Raw genomic sequence first — 18,160 nt, 5'->3', positions numbered from 1 at the left:
CCTCAACTGTAATCAGACTGCTTCTAATTGCGTTGCATTTGTCTACCGAGCAGCCCAGCTCAGACCCAGACTACCTTAAAACAGCACTTTTCTTTGTAAATGAAGAATTGTGCGCCACACTGATAAGAGTCTTATCTACAGGACTGAATACATCTTCCACATCTTTTAGCGCCCACACAGCTGAGCTTCGGAGGCCTTGGTGCCACAGCAGGCCATTTCTGTCAACTCTGCCTTCCAGCTCCCCGTGACTCATTGTGTAAATCCAATCTCGATCCCAGACTTCTGCCACACGTCTGTCCTCTGCAGACGGAGGAGAAAAAGGCCCGCATGTAGCCCAATTAGCCCTAATCATTATTTAAAACTCGGCCAAAACTTGTGAGACACGCTGAGTGTCTCTCCTCAAACCAGTCAGAAGCGGCTCCTTTAAATAATCTGCCCATCTCGACTCCGGCGGGCCTGGATGTCTGAACTGAATAGTGTGAACTGGTCAGACACTAGATTATTTGAAGGAGAATCCACATAAACACCTTCCTTAAAGCCGTGAAGCAAATCCCTCTTCTTGCCTCTCTATACGTCTATATGCAAACGTCCAGCAGCATTACTGCAAAACTTTTCAGCCCACACTGCTTTTCTCCGCCGCTGCTCGTCTGAGACCTGCTAGAAATTCAAAAGGATCTGCTGCTTTGAAGATAAGCACTGTAGTTCTGCCATAAACAGTGATTGTGCTGTTTCTTTCCTGTGGCGTGATTTATTTAAAGTATTATGCTGTAAGGATTTGGGCTGGTTTTCCTGGCAGGGCCGAGTTGTGTATGTATCCACGACTCTTGCAGTTTATTGGACACTCAAGAGATTCAGGAAAACACTCAGGGAACCGTAAGCAAAGTCATCAAAGTGGAACCTTTGACCAAAGTGTAACAAATTATAGCAGACCACTAATACTGAAGGGATTTCACCTTGGAATTGTTTAGTTTTTCCAAGATAAACCAAATTCAAAACTATTCTTGGCGTACATTTTGGAAGTTGTTTAGAGCATCACTCGCGTTTTCTTTTTTGTAATTCTTGCATAATAAAGACCTGACATGGCAGAGGTGATTTCATAGCAACACAATGCTTGGGGTCTCGTGCGCACACGCACACACGCACACACGCACACACACACACACGCACACACACACACACACACACACACGCAAACATATGCTTCCTTTGATAAAGTGTTTTTATACCAGCGCAAATTGTATGGCAGCCTCCCTTAAGACAATATCTGCGTGAAATACCAAGTTATTTATAGTGAGTGTGCCATTTGGACTTTAGAAAATAAACACGAGCGTAATCCTGAGTTCAGATACAAGACCATGCCTCTGCTCGTGTGCAAACTGGCACTAAATCTTTGCACGGAGAGGTGTACACATGAAAGTGAGATTTGACATGAAAATGTATGGCAATTATAACACATTATTATTTTGATGTCTCTGAAGCACAACTGGGCAAAGTCAAACATATGTGTTTGCCTGTGATTGTATTCCAAGAGGAGGGGGGTTGTGGGGGTTCGGGGAGGGGGCTGTGAGGGATCTTTTGAACGTCTACACCAGGATACAGCTGCCCATGACTAATTTCAAACTCCCCTTCTAGGGCCTAGGAAACCCATTTCACAAGTAACACACATCACCAGGCATCTGTTTCCTGTTTTCATTCTTTGAGTTATCTTATTTTCCTTATTTCCCCCTCACCTGTTACAGTTCACGTTCCTTCCATTATGCAGCACGGGCCGCTTGTGCTTCGACACGAGTCTGCCGGACGTCAGTCACTTGAAAATACTCGCACAATGCACAGAAACTGGTATACGTTTACTTAACGTACCAAAAAACTTAAATCATTGCTCTGAACCTTGGCTATTGACTTTGCATTTAATAAAGGCATTTATTTTATTGCTTTTTATTTTACTGTCTTTTATTTGTATATTTTACTCCATATATAAAAAGTTTTATTTTCATTGCATTTTACCTTTACTTATTGCAAGGTTTTTTTTTGTCATTTATTTTTCTTCCTCTCAATATTACTAATTATAAAATGTACCAATAAAGGCCACCCAAAACTTTCATTGTTTCTTTGTGATCATTTTATACTCATGTGAAGCAGTTTGAGTTGTACTAACCTCAATGAAAAAAGTTTGAAATTCATATAAATATATTTTTCTTCAACATTGATTTCTCCAGTGTAGTTTTCAGGATAAAGTTTAATGACTGCACACAGAAAGCGTTTTTTCATATAAAATGAGAATATCTTCCAGTATTTTCACAACGATCACAATACACATACTATTTCTTCTACTAGGAACTGTAATATTCAATCAGTTTTTCATCTGTTGGTTTGAGAATCTTCTTCTCTGACATGTTAACAACCCAGCCTGGAGCCAGGCCAAAGAAGATCTGTCGAGCATCCTTCCTCATGGCCAGCATGTGATACAGTTCATCCTTTGAAATGTCCGGCAGAGTATAACCGTACTTCTGAGCCAGGGCGAGCCGGGCCTGCTGGATTTTTTCCGGGTCTGCCAAGTAACCCCGGTTTTCAGCAGCTGTGTAGTACCGGACCATGTCCTCTCTCGGGAGCATGCGCTTCGGGATGGGCTGCCCGCGTGTGAAGAACGGGATGGGCTTGATGAGTATATCTGTGAAATTGAGAATATTTTCAAGCCTTGAGACACTTGAGATTAAACTCCTACCAGGTGGATGAGAGAGTAAGATCTATGACTCATTAGTTACCAAGACTCAGCGCGTCGTAGAAGCTGGTGGTAATGACGCCGCCATTCCTTTCAATAGCAGCGATGGCTCCTTCACTCGCCCTCTGAACCTCAATGTTGATTTTTGCTGCAAAAATGTCAGCGCCCTGGAACAGGAGAAACAGATTCTGTCAGAACCTTGTGCAAAATAATAGGTTACATCATCTGTGTCAGGCACAGTGACGGTAGTCAGGTGGCGCCATCTGGTGGTACAAGAACGATCATCGTCAGACTTGAGAGGTGGAGCAGTCAAAAGAAACATTGTCCTATAATTTATTTAGAAATGTTGGTCTTAAGTCATTTTTACTCTTATGAGTATTACACATTCTTATAAGAAGAAAGCAGGATGATTTTTAACATATCTTGAGAAATAATGAGACTAATTTTCTGTCCTTGGTGGGGAAACAAAAAAACTAAACTTGCTTTCATTTTAAGATTATTTGTAGTTTTTTTGTGATGACACAATGACATCAACATCCACCATCAGGCTCAGGTTCCTCTCAATATTATGTTCAGATGTATTTCTAATGTTTTGTTTTACATTAAAAAGATTGATATGAAAAGGAGTACATCAGCCATTTGAAACATGAATAAATGTTTGACACCTGAATAGAAATGGTACACAACATATGCTGTATCCTGTCGACAGGAACTTGATGAAACAAAAACAAAATGACAATGGTGCGGTTATGTACATGTTATGCAAAAAAAACAACAAGGTGGAAAATACAAGGAAGTATTCAATCAGGGAACACTTCGAGATCTGCACAATACAACAAGTTGCTACTTCTGAAAAAACAAAAATAAAACCCAAAAACTTCTCACAGCAAAGTCAAGGAACTGAAGTCAGCATTTAACTTGCATAATAATAGTTCCTATGAAGCACTTTGTTGCATCTTTCAAAGAGAGAAACATATTTGCTCCTGACATATTTGCAGGACAGTAATAATACATCAGCCCTTTTTAATCTCATTGACACTGAATGTATGGAGCAGTTATTGTTTAACAAAAGACCGTTTTAACACGCATAAGCTATAAAAATGAGAATACAGTCTTTTCATTCTCTCATAAGTCTCTATGCTAAACATGAAGTGATCACCTCATCAACGAGCTGGACTCCATAGTCCCTCTTCAGAGGCTGGATGGTCACTCCTCTTCCATTGACCAGCTGGGTCAGGTCTATGGGCTGAGTCGTGTCCAGTCGGCCAAGATCGATCAAGTACTGCAGCCGCTTCAGTGTCAGAGGCTTATACTGAGGACGGCGACTGAGGAGGGACAAGAAAAACACATTGAAAAGTCGGTCATGTTCATTTAGAAAAAGCCTCAAAAGACGTTTGATGCATCGAGATGATGGAGAAAGACACTGAGATCAGCACTGGATAGAAAAAAAGGCATTATAAAAGAATCCAAAAAGAGACAACAAAGTCAGAAAAACAAAATGCGAGAACAAGAGAAATATTTAAATGTATGACATTGAAATATAAATCCTGAACAGCATGGTGATAGAGAGGTGAGTGCTCTCGCCTACCAGGATGTAAATACTGGCAGGGTGTTTCTAATGTGGAGTTTGCATGGTCTTCACATGCATGTGTAGGCTTTCTCAAACACCAGTTTTCCTGACTCCAGCGCAGAGTAAAAGCAGATAGATCGACGAGTAATGAATAGAAAATATAATGAGGAATCTGCACAGCCTCTGTGGTGTCAAGTTATATTTTAGCCGTCTTTTGCAGCATCAGGAGATGCATTACATGTGACTGGTATCTAATAAAGTGAAATATCAGGCGTTCATGGAGGCACAACAGTAAAACCAAGTTCATACTGTGGACTTGTTTGTGAAAACATGTTGGTTTAAGACATGGGCAACACTGTAGTCAGTTTCGTACCTGTGCCCTTCATTGAATCCATATTTCGGGATGGACAGATAAAAAGGAGTGTGCCCCCCTTCGAAGCCCAGCCGGGGCCGGGTTCCTCTCTGCCGCTGTCCCGTGTGTCCTCGGCCGCTTTTGTTGCCCCCGTGCTGCCCTCTGCCTCGTCGTTTGTTCTACAACGCAAAACCCATTCAGACCACCATGTCGCAGCTAGCATCGTTAGCAGCCTGATGCTAAAGTCCAAATAAATAGAAACCCCGCTGAAACTCACCGCCTTCCGAGCTCCCGGTTCAGGACGCAGGTTGGCCAAAGTTATTCTCGGCAGAGCTTGCAAAACGTCCAACGCTTTACCGCCGGGTTTTTTAGGGAAAGACATGTTTCTGATGTTCACATGTCAAAGTTAGCAAACCAAGGACACGGAAGTCACGTGACACGCCAGGACACCGGAAGTAGATTTCTGATTGAGAGGGGTAATGTTTCACGTTTTTTGGTTTGTTTTTATCAGTTTTCACAAATGTTTTAGTATTGTAGCGATAATAAAGTGACATAAAGTTTTCTTTTGAATCATTTAAAATAGAAATAATGGTTGTGGTCATTGTTTGATAATCGTATTATCAAGATGACCTGTTTTTGTCAAGTAACTAAAATGTCTCAGAATTATGCGGATTTAATGTGATAATTCTTTTTTTTAATGAATTATAACATTTCAATAGATTTTACAGAACAGATTCTAATGTGCTGACCTTCTTCAATATGAAGGAAATAATGGTGTGTGTTTTTTTTTTAAATAAACAAGGTCATTTCTTATATTAATATGATTGGCAAATTGTCTACATTTACTAAATCCTACAACTGTTACAGTAAAGCAGGGTTAGTAACCCTAACCCTCACTCTACAGTAAAGCAAGGTGATCAAACACAGGGAGCGTGGGCCTTATCCAGTCGACAAGTGGTGCCGAGAAATGACTGCGCCTAAAAATAAAGTAATTTTCAGGGCTAGAAACTGATTTAAGACAACTTTAATGCTCAAAGGTCAAGTATGATAACTTTTAACAACCTTATGACTTCAACTTTACCCATTTGATTAAAGATGTTTGCCATTTTGTGCTGATTAGCATTTACTTATATTCACATTGAAGAGAAGTTATTTGATCAATTGTTTTTGGAAGTGTGAAGATGTCCATGAGTGTATTTTATTTCATAAGTCACAATAGCAACTCTATGGACGCTATTACACTCAACGAAAAAGGATTGCACCCCGACTGAAAAATGCCTGCATCACAAATTATTTCAAAGTTTTCAGCATGATCAGTTCTGATAGCTGTTATGAGTATCGGTTCCAAAAATTAATGAAATGTCATCGGCATCAAAAGCTGTTGAATGGGAGTGATTTTCTGGTGGAACTCTCTATGCAAACAGGATTTCATGTGAAATTTTTGAAAAAGAAGTTTCAAGTTGTTCAAAATATCTGGATTCCTCAAAAATAGAAAGAAAAAACAAAGGAACGTTTAGGAAAAGTGGTTATTTATTATCATTATACTATAATTGTTTTGATCTGGTTCTCCTCAAAAGAGGTTTTACAGTACAACGCCTTTGGACGAAAATGACTGACACCTCCGTTCTGAAGCATTTGTCATCAGAGCGGCATTGATTGACATTCCTTCCAACCAATGACTGATTCGTATTTGTTGACATCCCTCGGTGAGAGCCAATCAGGTGGCGGGTAGGGGGCGAAGCTCCAGAGCGTTTCGGCGCTGCTGGTCAGAGCGGTGTTAGGTGTAGGGTGATCCGGCCGTGCGTCGGTGCGAGTGAGAGTGTGTGTTATCGATCACACACATTTCAACTTCTACTAAGAAAAGAAGCACAGACGGAAGAAGGTGATTCTTCATCATCCACCGTCGGTCCGGGGTCCAGCCTTTTCAGTATCGACACAGATTGAAGTGAGGAGCTGACTTCTCGGTACACACCCGCTGTCTCGCGCTGTATGTGCGGCAACAACATGTCAGCGCCCCTACCTGCCATTGTGCCTGCTGCCCGGAAAGCCACCGCAGCGGTGAGTTATTCAGCATGCACGCTGCACGCTTTTGTCAAGTTTGTCACAAAAGCTTCCACTGACTCCTCCAGGCAATAAAAGCTCGGTTCAGAAAAGAACAGCAATCGCACGTGAGCCCCACCTGTGTAAAATAGGTGCCTTTATGTATTTCAGGTCATATTTCTGCACGGCCTTGGTGACACAGGGTATGTCCAGTCCGTCCTGGTTTCTCCTCTCTTTCAGATAACATGAGTGCTTGGCATGATTGAAGACCGCTTTTAAACATTTTCTTGTTTTCCTGTGTCTTGTAGGCATGGCTGGGCAGAAGCTTTTGCGGGCATCAGGATACCACATGTGAAATACATCTGCCCTCATGCGTAAGTGTGTACACCACATCTGAGGGAAGTTTTATAAAGTCTGGAGGTGCTATATTTTCTTTTTAGTCATACGCCACGCAAGGAAAAATCCAGGGCAGTTACTTAATGCAAACCAAGTGTGCATCTCTCAAAAATCAAAACACAATGCTTCATCGGATAGTTTAGATTTAAGGTCAGCATTCTCGCCCCAGAGCAATGGCTCAGTTGGTAGAGAGGTTTGATTCCCCATATGTCTGCATGTTAAGGTGCACATGAGCAAGGCACTAAACCCCAAACTGCTCCAAGTGGCTGAGCTTCTTGCATGGCCAGGAAAGGGCTATTTCTGTGAACTCCATTCACCATATTGACAATATTCTTGTTATGAAAGAAAAACCTGAACCCGAACCCATTTGATTAGGTATCTTGGTACAGGCCCCTTATTAAGAAGCGCAAGTATAAAAAGGACAGATTTTCAAATATGCCTTAAAAGTAATACAACAACAAAAAGGCACTGTAATGCAATTTCAAAGACATTTAGTTGTATTGAAATGAAATGTACAGTTGTTTTAATTATTCAGTTGATTATCTTGAAACTTGATCTATAGTTGTTGACGCAGCTTAAGTCAAGGTCTCCAGATCTGAACAGCCAAGCACTGAATGTCCTGGTTTCTGCGAGAAAGCAACTCGAGGGCGTGAAAATGCGTTTGACCCGTTTTGCTTTGTGCAGCTCTGTAACACTTTGACGTTGTCCATCTTTTGATTTCAGTCCCACAATGCCTGTGACCCTGAACATGCGGATGTCCATGCCTTCTTGGTGAGTGAGGATATTTAAGGTCTGTGTGGCGCTCACAATGACAAAAAAAAAAACACTGACCTTCATTTGTCAACGTTCAGGTTTGATATCTACGGGCTGAGGCCAGACGCAAACGAAGATGAGAGTGGTATTAAGAGAGCTTCAGAGAACAGTACGTCTGTGAAATCGTGTCGATCTGAGCCCAAGTCGGGAATGCGCGGCCTCGTTCTCTCTCTCTCTGCTCTGAGCACATGTTTTTTCTATTTCGCTGCAGTTAAAGCCTTGATAGACCAAGAAGTGAAGAATGGGATACCTTCACACAGAATCCTGCTGGGTGGTTTTTCACAGGTAAGTGTGGCGTCTGAACAGCTGATATGTTACATAACTGTTTTTTTTTTTTTTAATCTGTGAGTCACAGTTCTATGCATAGAGCTGTCAAAATCACAACTCTTCGATGATGTATGTCCTAATTTCTCTGATTGGCATTTTATTTGCGCTTCCTCTCAATTTCTTAAAGCTATTCTGGCAGTGTGCTGCAAAGCTGTCAAACTGCCTCCTCCAAGTTGTTTGGCTCTATACCAGAATGTGCCCACACTGGTGCTGTTGCTGTTCAGCTTTGAAACAAAATGCGGAATGTTATTATTAAAAGATGCTCATTGGAATGCTGAACCAGAGCAGTCGGAGGAGGACCGGAAACATCAATACAAACAGCAACAGTCAACACTGACAGGGTGGAAACTGATGTTGACATATGGTTTGTTTCATTAAAGCGTTTTTGCACAAATTAAAACTCTTACTAAATAGAACGGACTACTGTGATTGTGATATTACATAATCATCACAAACCCGTTTTTAGCTGAATATAGATTTAGAATCAAATTGCACATGGTGTACTTTTCATTTTTTTGTACTAAGTTAAAGACTGAAGGTATTTCACTGAGCACGACAGTTCATTCATTTCATTCCAAGACAATTGTGTCAAATGCAGCCGAATTGCTGTATATCCAGGGAGCTTATGGATGCATAGCAAACAGAGTAATACCACGGATGACCTGTGGGGGCAGTGTTGAGCTGTGTACTCCAACACTGTGTGCACTTTGCTCTTGAGATCTTTAATCAACAAATCGGTAAATCCCACAAATATTCTTGGAAACGCTTTCATTTACTTTCCACATTTCCGACAGCTATGAGCCTTGGGTGTTCAATAGGTAGCTTCTGTTAAATCAGCAGGGGCTACTTTTACTGTTGGTAGATGCGATTGAGGTTGTTGGTGGTATAAGATCGGTTTGTGTTTTCCAGGGTGGAGCGTTGTCTCTCTACACGGCTCTGACGACTCAGCAGAAGCTTGCTGGAGTGGTCGCTCTGAGCTGCTGGCTCCCTCTCCGCAACTCCTTCCCTCAGGTAACAGCTGGAGCGGACCAGCCTGCCTCCGCACTTCTCTAGAGTTTTAGCGGTGAAATGGTTCAGTTTGGACGGCTATGAAACCTGTGTGCAATTACAGAGCTGCGGCGCTATCCCGCGGCCACCTTATAATCTGTGATAATTAGATAAGAAGAATAATCCTAATCTCCTCTGTTCTCAGGCCTCTGCCAACAGCCCGAACAAGGACATGCACGTCCTCCAGTGCCACGGCGACGCAGACCCTCTGGTCCCCTTTGTGTTTGGCAGCCAGACAGCCGAGAAGATGAAGACCCTCGTCAATCCTGCCAACGTCACCTTCAAGTCCTATCGGGGTCTACCTCACAGCGCCTGCCCCGAGGTGAGTGGGTGTGGGGACAGTCACGTCTGTATAGATGTGACTTTTAGCGCTGCTCTGACGGCGGCGCGCTGGGGGTGCTTTGAGTTCAGGTTGATCCTCAAGTTCATTCTCGTTAGTGCAACGCGTCTGGATCGACCTTCAAATGTCACGAGCTTCATTGATCCTTAATGAGCAGTAATTGGACACAAATATAAACTGCTGCCTCAGTTTGAAGGTCACACGTGTTTTTTGTTTTTTTTGTGGATTTAATGTGAAGTGCTCCACACTTTGGATGACTTCTTTCGTCAGGTTTTCTCTTATGTATCTCTTGTCTTCTGTTTCTTGGATCTTTCATCAGCGAAGCAAAACAAGGCTAATGATTGGCTGTTCGTTGCTTCTCCTGCTGTGCTGACAGATGTGTTGTTTTTTTTTAACTACATTAATATGAGTGTATTTCGTCATTCATTCCAATCCAGTGGTGTTGCACAGCTGTGTGCATTTTGGAATTCATGTAACATCTAGCATGTTTTATCGATGTAAAATCAATTCTCACATTCTCATATAATGGCTTACTCTGTAAAGAGTTTGACAGCCACAGGTGGATCATTACTGCCACACTGTGGTAGCTGCTAGAACAGATTGGTTTATAAAAAAGGTTATTAACCAACTCATCAATTACTGAAGCACTTGACAGCTGAAACCTCTTTCGTTTGTATTAAATCTCCTTGCAGACTTGAGGTTGAAGTGGTTTTATTGTGTTTATCAAAGGCCACTTATGTCGCAAAGCACATAACTCAAGACTTTACATTGTCATATTGTCTCAATGTACCTCACGCAACAGTGCCTTTTAATGTTGTTCGCATTTTTTAATGAAAGAGAAAATATATACTGTCACCTTTATCGTAAAGCAGATCAGGGTTGTAAAGAACATTCAGTGCAGCTAAAGTATTTTTTTTTAATCTATGTTGACTGTGTGATACTGTTGCTCTAAGCTTAGTAACTTAAACATTGGGTTAGGGTTAGGTCACACACAACACGAAGCGGCATTTGTATCGTCAGGACCGGAGTAAACTGATGGCACACAGAATTCTTATTGTGTTTTAAGTTGGGAACTGTAGAGTTTTGTTATGTGTGCTAAAAGGTGGATGTTGAGTCTGGTCTAGAAAATGTGCTATAGATAAAAAAAAGTTAAATCTACAATGAGTAAAAATGTAAGTGCACTTGAATTATAGGCACATATTGTACTTTTCTTCCCATAAAACATATAACAAGTTGTTTCAATAGCTATTGCCCGAGCTGTGAATATTCATTTATCTATTTCTATGTAGGAAAATCCTATCCACGAGAAAAAGAAAAAAAAAAAAAATTCTCAACACGTTATGACAATATTAGTGATCGCTCTTGGCCAAAACATTTAATAACTTTCTCTTTCGCTGTCATCACTCCATTTATCAGCGTGGACGTTGGTGTGAAGCTGCGACTTTGTTTCTGCGAGGCAGTAATTGGCAGTATTATGTGCTTTCTGCAGGAAATGGTGGATATCAAGCGATTCATCGAGAAGCAGCTTCCGCCCATCAGCGATGAATGAGCTGCACAGCGCCCGCCAGCTCGCCCGCTCAGCACCATCGGTCCTTCGGGGTTTCACTCGGCGCGAGACTGCGTGGACTCCAGGACCACTGACTTTACTTGACACTAAAACTACGCTGCTACTCATAGATTTGGATAATACCCGGGGGTGCTAAGTGTCTCCCTTCCTCCCCTCCCTCCTGCCGGGGGAGGCACGACGGAGACGATGCTGCATCCTGAGCTGGAGCCACACGACCCTCAGTGCTACAGTAGAGTGACATTAGATGCTCGATTGTAAAGATAAATGCCACTGCGACAAGCCATTTCTTGCAGGAATAGTATGTATTATGACTAATTAGGGCTACACATCATGATCTAATACCTACTGTCTCACAATAAATGGCCTGTTGTTAATTTTTTTTTTTTTTAATTACTGATGCTTTTGTGTACTAGTGATGAAACAAGGGAATTAGTGTGTAAAGTGGCATTTTATCAAGCGCCATTGCCAAATATCTGTTGCTTCAAGCTTTTTGGATTTTTTTTGTTTGCTGCTATTTCAGTTTGTTTAAATGTAAATATATTAATAGGATATTGAATTTGTTGAGTAGTAAGCAAGCAACAGCAACACGTGATCCATTTTTAGCATTTTAAACAGGAAGCCCAGAAAGGGTTTTCTTTCTTTTTTAATGGCCTAATGTGCACAAAATTACTTCATTCAAGATTTGAAGTGTATTATGCAAATTATGTATGAAACCTATCCAGTAATGAATTTTATCATAAAGAGCCAGATATTGTGCGACTGTTCATGACACAAGACTGCAAAAACAACATATGATTGTGCTTTTATTTAATCTGTGAGAATTCAAACAGCTATTTCACACAAAGTCCTCTTTAAATACACAAATATATCAGTGGTCATGGTCATGTCTTCAGTTAATTGTTCCCTGTTTTGCTTAGAATTAAATATATGACTAATATCACAGTATTAGAACACACAGACAAGATCTATTTCGTGGTATCAGCTCGTCGAGTTGTAAAAACTTGAATCTTTGAGAAGAGCTGAAAGCACCAACATGTGAAGTCCTCATCGCACCTTTTCATGTTCGAGCGAAGGTGCGAAGTGTAGAAGATCTTATTCCAAGGCACTTTCCTTCTCCTTAAGTTACCGTTAAATAAAACCTACTAGTCTCTACAAGGACTGGATATGCATTAAGGCTCACAATATACCTAAATACAAATGCAGTGCTCACAGATACATGCTTTCCCTCATTAAACAAGGTAGAAAAGTGCAATGTCAAGCGCTAGGGAATATATAAAAATATAGATATGTTTCCCAACAAGGAACTGATGCCGAACCAAGCATTTGTTCTTGTCTGTCCGGGGGTTTTGGTAAGCTAATCGTAGGTAAATAAACACCAGTTACAGCTGGATAAAGACCGGTTTTACGGAGTGTTTTTTTTTTTTTTTTTCCTGTCTTGTCTTTCTCTAAATAGTAGGACTCCAACATGAACACAAAACTCCGTCGGGTGGGATGCATGCGCCGGAAAGCTAATCGTGGTGGCAGTGGAGAGTCTTTCATGGCTCGGTGGGAGGCGGAGGCTCCTCCAGGTCCTTCATCAGATCCGTGTACGCAGACGAGTTTATGAAGCGGGGGTACGAGTCTCTCTGCATCAGCGTGTAGATCTGTTGCTGGGCGTCGTCGAACGTGTGCGAGGTCGGCTCCAGCATGTTGCGGTTTATCACCTCGCGAACGCGGGAATCCAGACTGACCTGGAGACGGAGGAACCGTTAAGTCCGAACACATATAGTGAAGCAACACCTCGTGGGATCGTCTGCAGCAATTTCAATTAAAATGCAACAATACAGGAAAATCAGCTTGGGAATTATTCAAAAATCTTTTTTTTTTTTACGTTTCAATTCAGATTGCAACAAAAGTCCATATGGAGCTGCACAGAAATGTGCCTCATGTCAAATGAGAACTGCATTTGAGTCCAAATGTGGATTTTTCTGGAATAAAATTGAGTGGATAACATGATCTGCTATGGCGATCCCCCACAGTTAACAAATTGTGCCTCTGTTCTGAAGCGATAAATGATCATGTATTATGATGTGTGCTACAGCGGCGCTATCATCGAAACATAAAGAAAATCTTTTCACAATCTTAAATTGGGTGTTCATAAAACATCTCCATTATTTGGTCATTTTATGACGAACACAACATCAAGATGTGAAGTTTAAATGCATTCGGGTAGCTCTTGGTGAACTGGACAAAACACATCAAATATTTGTATTTTAGTTTCTTAGTAAAGTTGGTTTAATCACTGCCAGAGGGCAATATTTTATGCTCGACTGCAATAGAGATATTTCAACAGATAACATAGAGTGTTGACCAGGAGGAGGCTCGAGCTCACCAGTGAATCTGCCCTGAATAAACGTCAAGGTAAGAAAACGGCCAGAAATGAGTTGGAATGTGGATAAAACCAGCACAAGACAATCAATCTGCATAGGACCATGATAATGTCCCAAACCTTTCCGACAACCCTTGATTTATCTATTGTATTCAGCTCCACTTTTTAACAATAAAATACTTTTTGAGTCAATAAGGTGCCTGAGTGGCTCACCTCTTTAGGGGAAAGGATGGAGATGAAGTCCTCGTATATTTGACGGACTTTTTCTTCCACCACAGTCTTGTTTGTCTCCTTTTTGAGCTCCTCGCAGGCGAGCCAGAACATCATGTTCTCCTCGCTGAACTCTGTCCTCAGGAACTGCCTGAAGCAGCTTCGGCCGGCTGCACTTTTCATCACCTTTTCAAACGAAATCGCCCATGAGCGCGCGTCGTCCTCCGTGGGCTTTGGGCTTGGAAATGAAACAGGAGTGTATACACAGGTTTATTATTTAAATATTTTTTTCAAAATAAGAATAAGATTCAAAAAGCTTTGTGTTGGAGGAGGTGTCACTATTACCTTTCTTCACAATTAGCGGTTCCTTCTGTCCTGTGCTCAAACATGGACCTCTGTATTGTTTCGTCTTCACTCCGAACAGTCAGACTGTGGGGAAAAATACAACAACAACAAAAAAAAACCAGGATGAGAGTTTAGCTTTTAGCTTTGATCACGATTGCTTTTTAAGTTGCTTGTCATCTGGGTTCAGCTTTGCCACCTGAAAACTGCAGCTGAGCATTTTAAATAGCTTCAGGATCTCTTGAGGTCACCTCTTCCGAGCTAAAAATACCGACTGACAAATCACATTTAATGAACTGGAGTATTGATAAATTGCTATATGCCTCAAAGTATTCTGGCATTTTAATATGGCGAATTGTTTCGACATCCAATAGGATGCAACTTTCCCACCTCTTTATTTAATTTATTTATCTGGTCGCAGGATTTTATTATTTTTTAACCAGACGTTTCCAATTGGTTAAAATGATTCATTCCCATCTGACCACAACACAAGAAGTCGAGTGCAGATGGTAGCCAAAACCATATTTAGCGGTTTCACATCATTTGGTCAAATTCAAGGCTCTTATGCCGCAGGTCAAGTTTTTTCACACCAGAATTGGAAAACTATTTGCGGCCTTGACTTTTTACACAGTAGGAAAGCTGCTTCTGCAATTGCCTGCAACAAATAAACTAAAAATACACTCAGTAACTTCATATTAAGCTTCTTTTTGTGCGGTTTGGAGACTTTGTTTTACCTTAAAGTGCAGTCCTGGCTCTGTCTGTCACTCTTTGTTGACAACAAGAACATTTTGAAACCTATACAAAATTACATTTATAGCATAATGCATAGGCTTTCATTAATATCAAACATTAGATATACAATGTATGCAGTGCAGGTACGACCAATCACACAGCTATTGCCCTACATTACATTATAGCATAAGCTGTTTATAACACGTGTGAAATGACAGAACAACCCCCAGCAGATTCAAGCCGATCCATCGGGAACGCTTTAGGCAAATAATAAAGTATGTCAACTGTCCACCTCGTCCTGAGGGGATCCAGTGTGCGTAATTAAAATGTTCCTGATACCTGAAGTAGCAGCTGGCTGCAGACTTAATTGGTTCAGGTGAGAGTCCGCCATGAGAACGGGCCACGTGGGAATGCGGCCACTGGAGCCGTGCAGTCATTAAATTGAATTCATATAGATGCAGAGGCAAAACGTATTACTCATCCCCAACGGAGTGACTTAACACATCCGCACGCTGCTCGATACACACTGGCTTGTCCCCGGAGGAAACAGGCGCTGGATAATTCCAAAACAGGTTGAAACCCTCCAGAGGCCTCCATCCAATGAGGGCCAGCGCAGGTCACGGGACCAAGAAGAGAGTGTTTTTCTGGGATGATTGTGTGGGCAGAGGCGCTTCTGCAGGAGTGGGAGGATGAAGTCGAAAAGATGCTGCCGAGTCGCTACAAACACAAGATAAGGATCTTTGTGTTTCACTCATGGCTAAATCTTGCACAATTAGTTGACTGATTTGTTTGTTTCTATTTCAGAAATCCATCCTCGAGACAGTTTTATCCAATTACAGGTCACAGGTGGCAGGACCCCACTGACACTGGGCGAACCAGAGACAACCAGACGACCCAACACACAGGGAGAAGATGCAAACTCTTTACAGAGTAAGCCATTATATGAGAATGTGAGAATTGATTTTACATCGATAAAACATGCTTGATGTTACATACATTCCAAAATGCACACAGCTGTGCAACACCACTGAATTGGAATGAATGACGAAATACACTCATATTAATGTAGTTAAAAAAAAACAACACAACGTTTATATAATTCATAATTATAATGTGATCATCATAACTGTTCCATTGGATTAGATTAGAATATGTGTCAGTGTTTCTAAAGGACCATTCTGCTGTTTTAGTTCTGATTGATCCAGTGTTTAGCCCTTGCACTAATGCATTGTGCATCACTGTTCACTGACTTTTATTATTAAGTTATGTATTCTAACTACATTTTTGGAGCCTCATTCGCTTCAGTGGATTAATGGGTTTCCAATCAATAGCTGAATTATTTCCACCGACACTACATTGTACATTGAGGTTGTATTTTCTTGTACTTTGTATGTATTGTTTAAAACCAAAACCTACCAACTTCAGTGTTTAAAGATTTCATTTGATGCCACCAACATGTGATTCTCCCCAGCCACACTACAACCAGTGAGTAAAAAGGACCTGTGTGTCTCACGCCGTCGATGATGCAGTCTGCACTTTCCATGAGGCCCCTCTGCTAATTCCCCTGCATTTAACTGACACACAACACTTTAATAAGGAGATCAAATACATCTAGTACAAAGTGATTACAGAATAAACTGGCAGGCCGACAACCAAGCATGCATGCTGTCATCAGACTGATGTGAATATGCATGGGTGGGCTCTTATCCAGCCTGTGCCGTGGACCAGCGCTCTCTTATCTCCAGCCATGCTGAGATGTTGGGGGGGGGATGAGTGGAGGGGTATTTACCAGGAGCAGCTACAGCAACAGCACCAGCAGAAGCAGCAGGCGTTGGAGGCGTTGGTAGGGGTGTTTCCCATCCTGTGGCGAGCTTGGAGGACACTGGCAGCTGCTTCCTGATGAACCTGCATCTGTCTCTTACGCATCTCCACCCGCTCTGAGCCCATGGACTGCAAAGGGAGAGGAGCACAGTGAGAGGACTGGTGGAGGATGGGGGTGGTGGTGGTGGTGGGGGCTTTACTGGAATATTATTACCGCATTAGGAGGAAGCATCACACACACACACACACACACACACACACACACACACACACACACACACACACACACACACACACACACACACACACACACACACACACACACACACACACGCGCACACACACACACACACACACACGCACACACACACACACAAACATAACAGACCAAGAAATCACAAGAGATTAGAGATCTGACAGGAGGTGATGCAGATTGGAGGCCCAAGGAGGGGAAAAAAAACATAATCACAGCTGACTGATAGAATCAAACCTGGGTCGGGTCAGACTTATCCCGAAATCCTTGCTGCTTGATGCATTTCAACAACATCGTGTGGATCTTGCGGAATGCACGCGAGCACTTGACGATCTTGACGCGAATAAAGGGGCAACTTGTGCGCAACGCAAATTCCTCGGTAATCCACAGATGAAGCGTCGTGCGCTACAGCCGGGTGTCTCGACGCAAAGAGAAGGGTGCTGTGATAGATCCTGCTCTATATGACAAAACATCAACGTGATGATGAGCAACATCACCCACTCCCGTGTCTCCGAGGAGTGAGGGATGAGCGGTAATGATCGCGACAAGGCGTCACTCTTGGACCGCTGCAATCGCGTCCATCAGTCGCATCCTCCGGAGGATAATACGCACACATGGTGGTCGATACGAGAAACGCTTCCAGCCGAAAGCAAGCAGCCATTTATAGCAACATAATGAAATTATACCATCAGGAAGACTGATCATGTCCGCTGATTTATTTCATTCGGGGTGAATAATGAGCAGATATGCTTTTTTTTTTTTTTTTTTTTTTAATGTTGCACCGATTTGTTTAGCGACATTTTAAAATATGCACCAATTGTCAAAATAAATAAATAAATCTTAGTGTTTCTATATTTGCGAATATTCGGGGGAAAAATAGGATCCATCCTCACTGGACATCAAAACGCTTTATTTTCCACAGATATGTACTAACACGTGCAGTAATAAATATTTCGACTAAATAGTGGAAAGAAACCCCCAATAATATGTAATTATAAAGATGTACTTACTGTGTCACCATGAATGCCAGAGTATAGGTGATTTTTTTTTTTTTTTAGCTCGATCACATCCGTCCGCCTCGACTTGACACTAACCAGTTGGTTTCCTCTGCGCGCATGCGTCTTCTGCAAGTGTGAAGAGATTTTTCTGCTGCCGAGCATCAACGAGCAGGATACGGTGTGTAATCTGAGTACTGCGATGGCTTCTCACTGCTGTCAACATGTTGCATGGCTCAGACAATCATGAATTATTATAATTTTTTGA

The 18,160-nt window shown here is 41.9% G+C and overlaps 3 protein-coding genes across 3 annotated transcripts; 1 reads left to right on the top strand and 2 right to left on the bottom strand.

Annotated features, from left to right (window-relative positions):
* Nucleotides 1–2,218: 2,218 nt before the first annotated feature.
* Nucleotides 2,219–5,069, bottom strand: mrpl15 (mitochondrial ribosomal protein L15). The gene is made up of 5 exons (XM_080515464.1): nucleotides 4,919–5,069; nucleotides 4,663–4,820; nucleotides 3,879–4,044; nucleotides 2,763–2,886; nucleotides 2,219–2,668 (listed from the first exon to the last, which is right to left on the bottom strand). The coding sequence occupies exons 1-5, from the start codon at nucleotides 5,021–5,023 to the stop codon at nucleotides 2,331–2,333; spliced, it is 891 nt and encodes a 296-aa protein (XP_080371590.1). The 5' UTR covers nucleotides 5,024–5,069; the 3' UTR covers nucleotides 2,219–2,330.
* A 1,365-nt stretch (nucleotides 5,070–6,434) lies between these two features.
* Nucleotides 6,435–12,538, top strand: LOC308143839 (acyl-protein thioesterase 1-like). Its single transcript, XM_080514765.1, has 9 exons — nucleotides 6,435–6,699; nucleotides 6,853–6,884; nucleotides 6,990–7,055; nucleotides 7,801–7,848; nucleotides 7,929–7,999; nucleotides 8,102–8,175; nucleotides 9,127–9,228; nucleotides 9,410–9,586; nucleotides 11,094–12,538. The coding sequence occupies exons 1-9, from the start codon at nucleotides 6,631–6,633 to the stop codon at nucleotides 11,151–11,153; spliced, it is 699 nt and encodes a 232-aa protein (XP_080370891.1). The 5' UTR covers nucleotides 6,435–6,630; the 3' UTR covers nucleotides 11,154–12,538.
* Nucleotides 12,539–12,706: 168 nt separating this feature from the next.
* LOC308144122 (regulator of G-protein signaling 20-like) lies at nucleotides 12,707–17,934 on the bottom strand (the record flags this gene model as incomplete). Its single annotated transcript, XM_080515169.1, has 5 exons — nucleotides 17,908–17,934; nucleotides 16,613–16,773; nucleotides 14,095–14,178; nucleotides 13,753–13,987; nucleotides 12,707–12,901 (listed from the first exon to the last, which is right to left on the bottom strand). The coding sequence occupies exons 2-5, from the start codon at nucleotides 16,768–16,770 to the stop codon at nucleotides 12,707–12,709; spliced, it is 672 nt and encodes a 223-aa protein (XP_080371295.1). The 5' UTR covers nucleotides 16,771–16,773; nucleotides 17,908–17,934.
* Between the last annotated feature and the right edge of the window lie 226 nt (nucleotides 17,935–18,160).

This window comes from Blennius ocellaris (genome assembly GCF_963422515.1).
Source record: "Blennius ocellaris genome assembly, chromosome: 19".
In the NCBI taxonomy this organism is placed as follows: Eukaryota; Metazoa; Chordata; class Actinopteri; order Blenniiformes; family Blenniidae; genus Blennius; species Blennius ocellaris.
Note: the sequence above shows the minus strand (reverse complement) of the source record. Positions and strands in the feature narration are given on the sequence as shown.

Coding starts and splice junctions, on each gene's coding strand:
- LOC308143839 (XM_080514765.1), top strand. CDS start 6,631: ATGTGCGGCAACAACATGTCAGCGCCCCTACCTGCCATTGTGCCTGCT. Junction 7,849..7,928: donor CGGATGTCCATGCCTTCTTG/GTGAGTGAGGAT, acceptor GTCAACGTTCAG/GTTTGATATCTACGGGCTGA. Junction 9,229..9,409: donor TCCGCAACTCCTTCCCTCAG/GTAACAGCTGGA, acceptor CTCTGTTCTCAG/GCCTCTGCCAACAGCCCGAA.
- mrpl15 (XM_080515464.1), bottom strand. CDS start 5,023: ATGTCTTTCCCTAAAAAACCCGGCGGTAAAGCGTTGGACGTTTTGCAA. Junction 4,045..4,662: donor GGATTCAATGAAGGGCACAG/GTACGAAACTGA, acceptor GTCCCTCCTCAG/TCGCCGTCCTCAGTATAAGC. Junction 2,887..3,878: donor GAGTCCAGCTCGTTGATGAG/GTGATCACTTCA, acceptor CTCCTGTTCCAG/GGCGCTGACATTTTTGCAGC.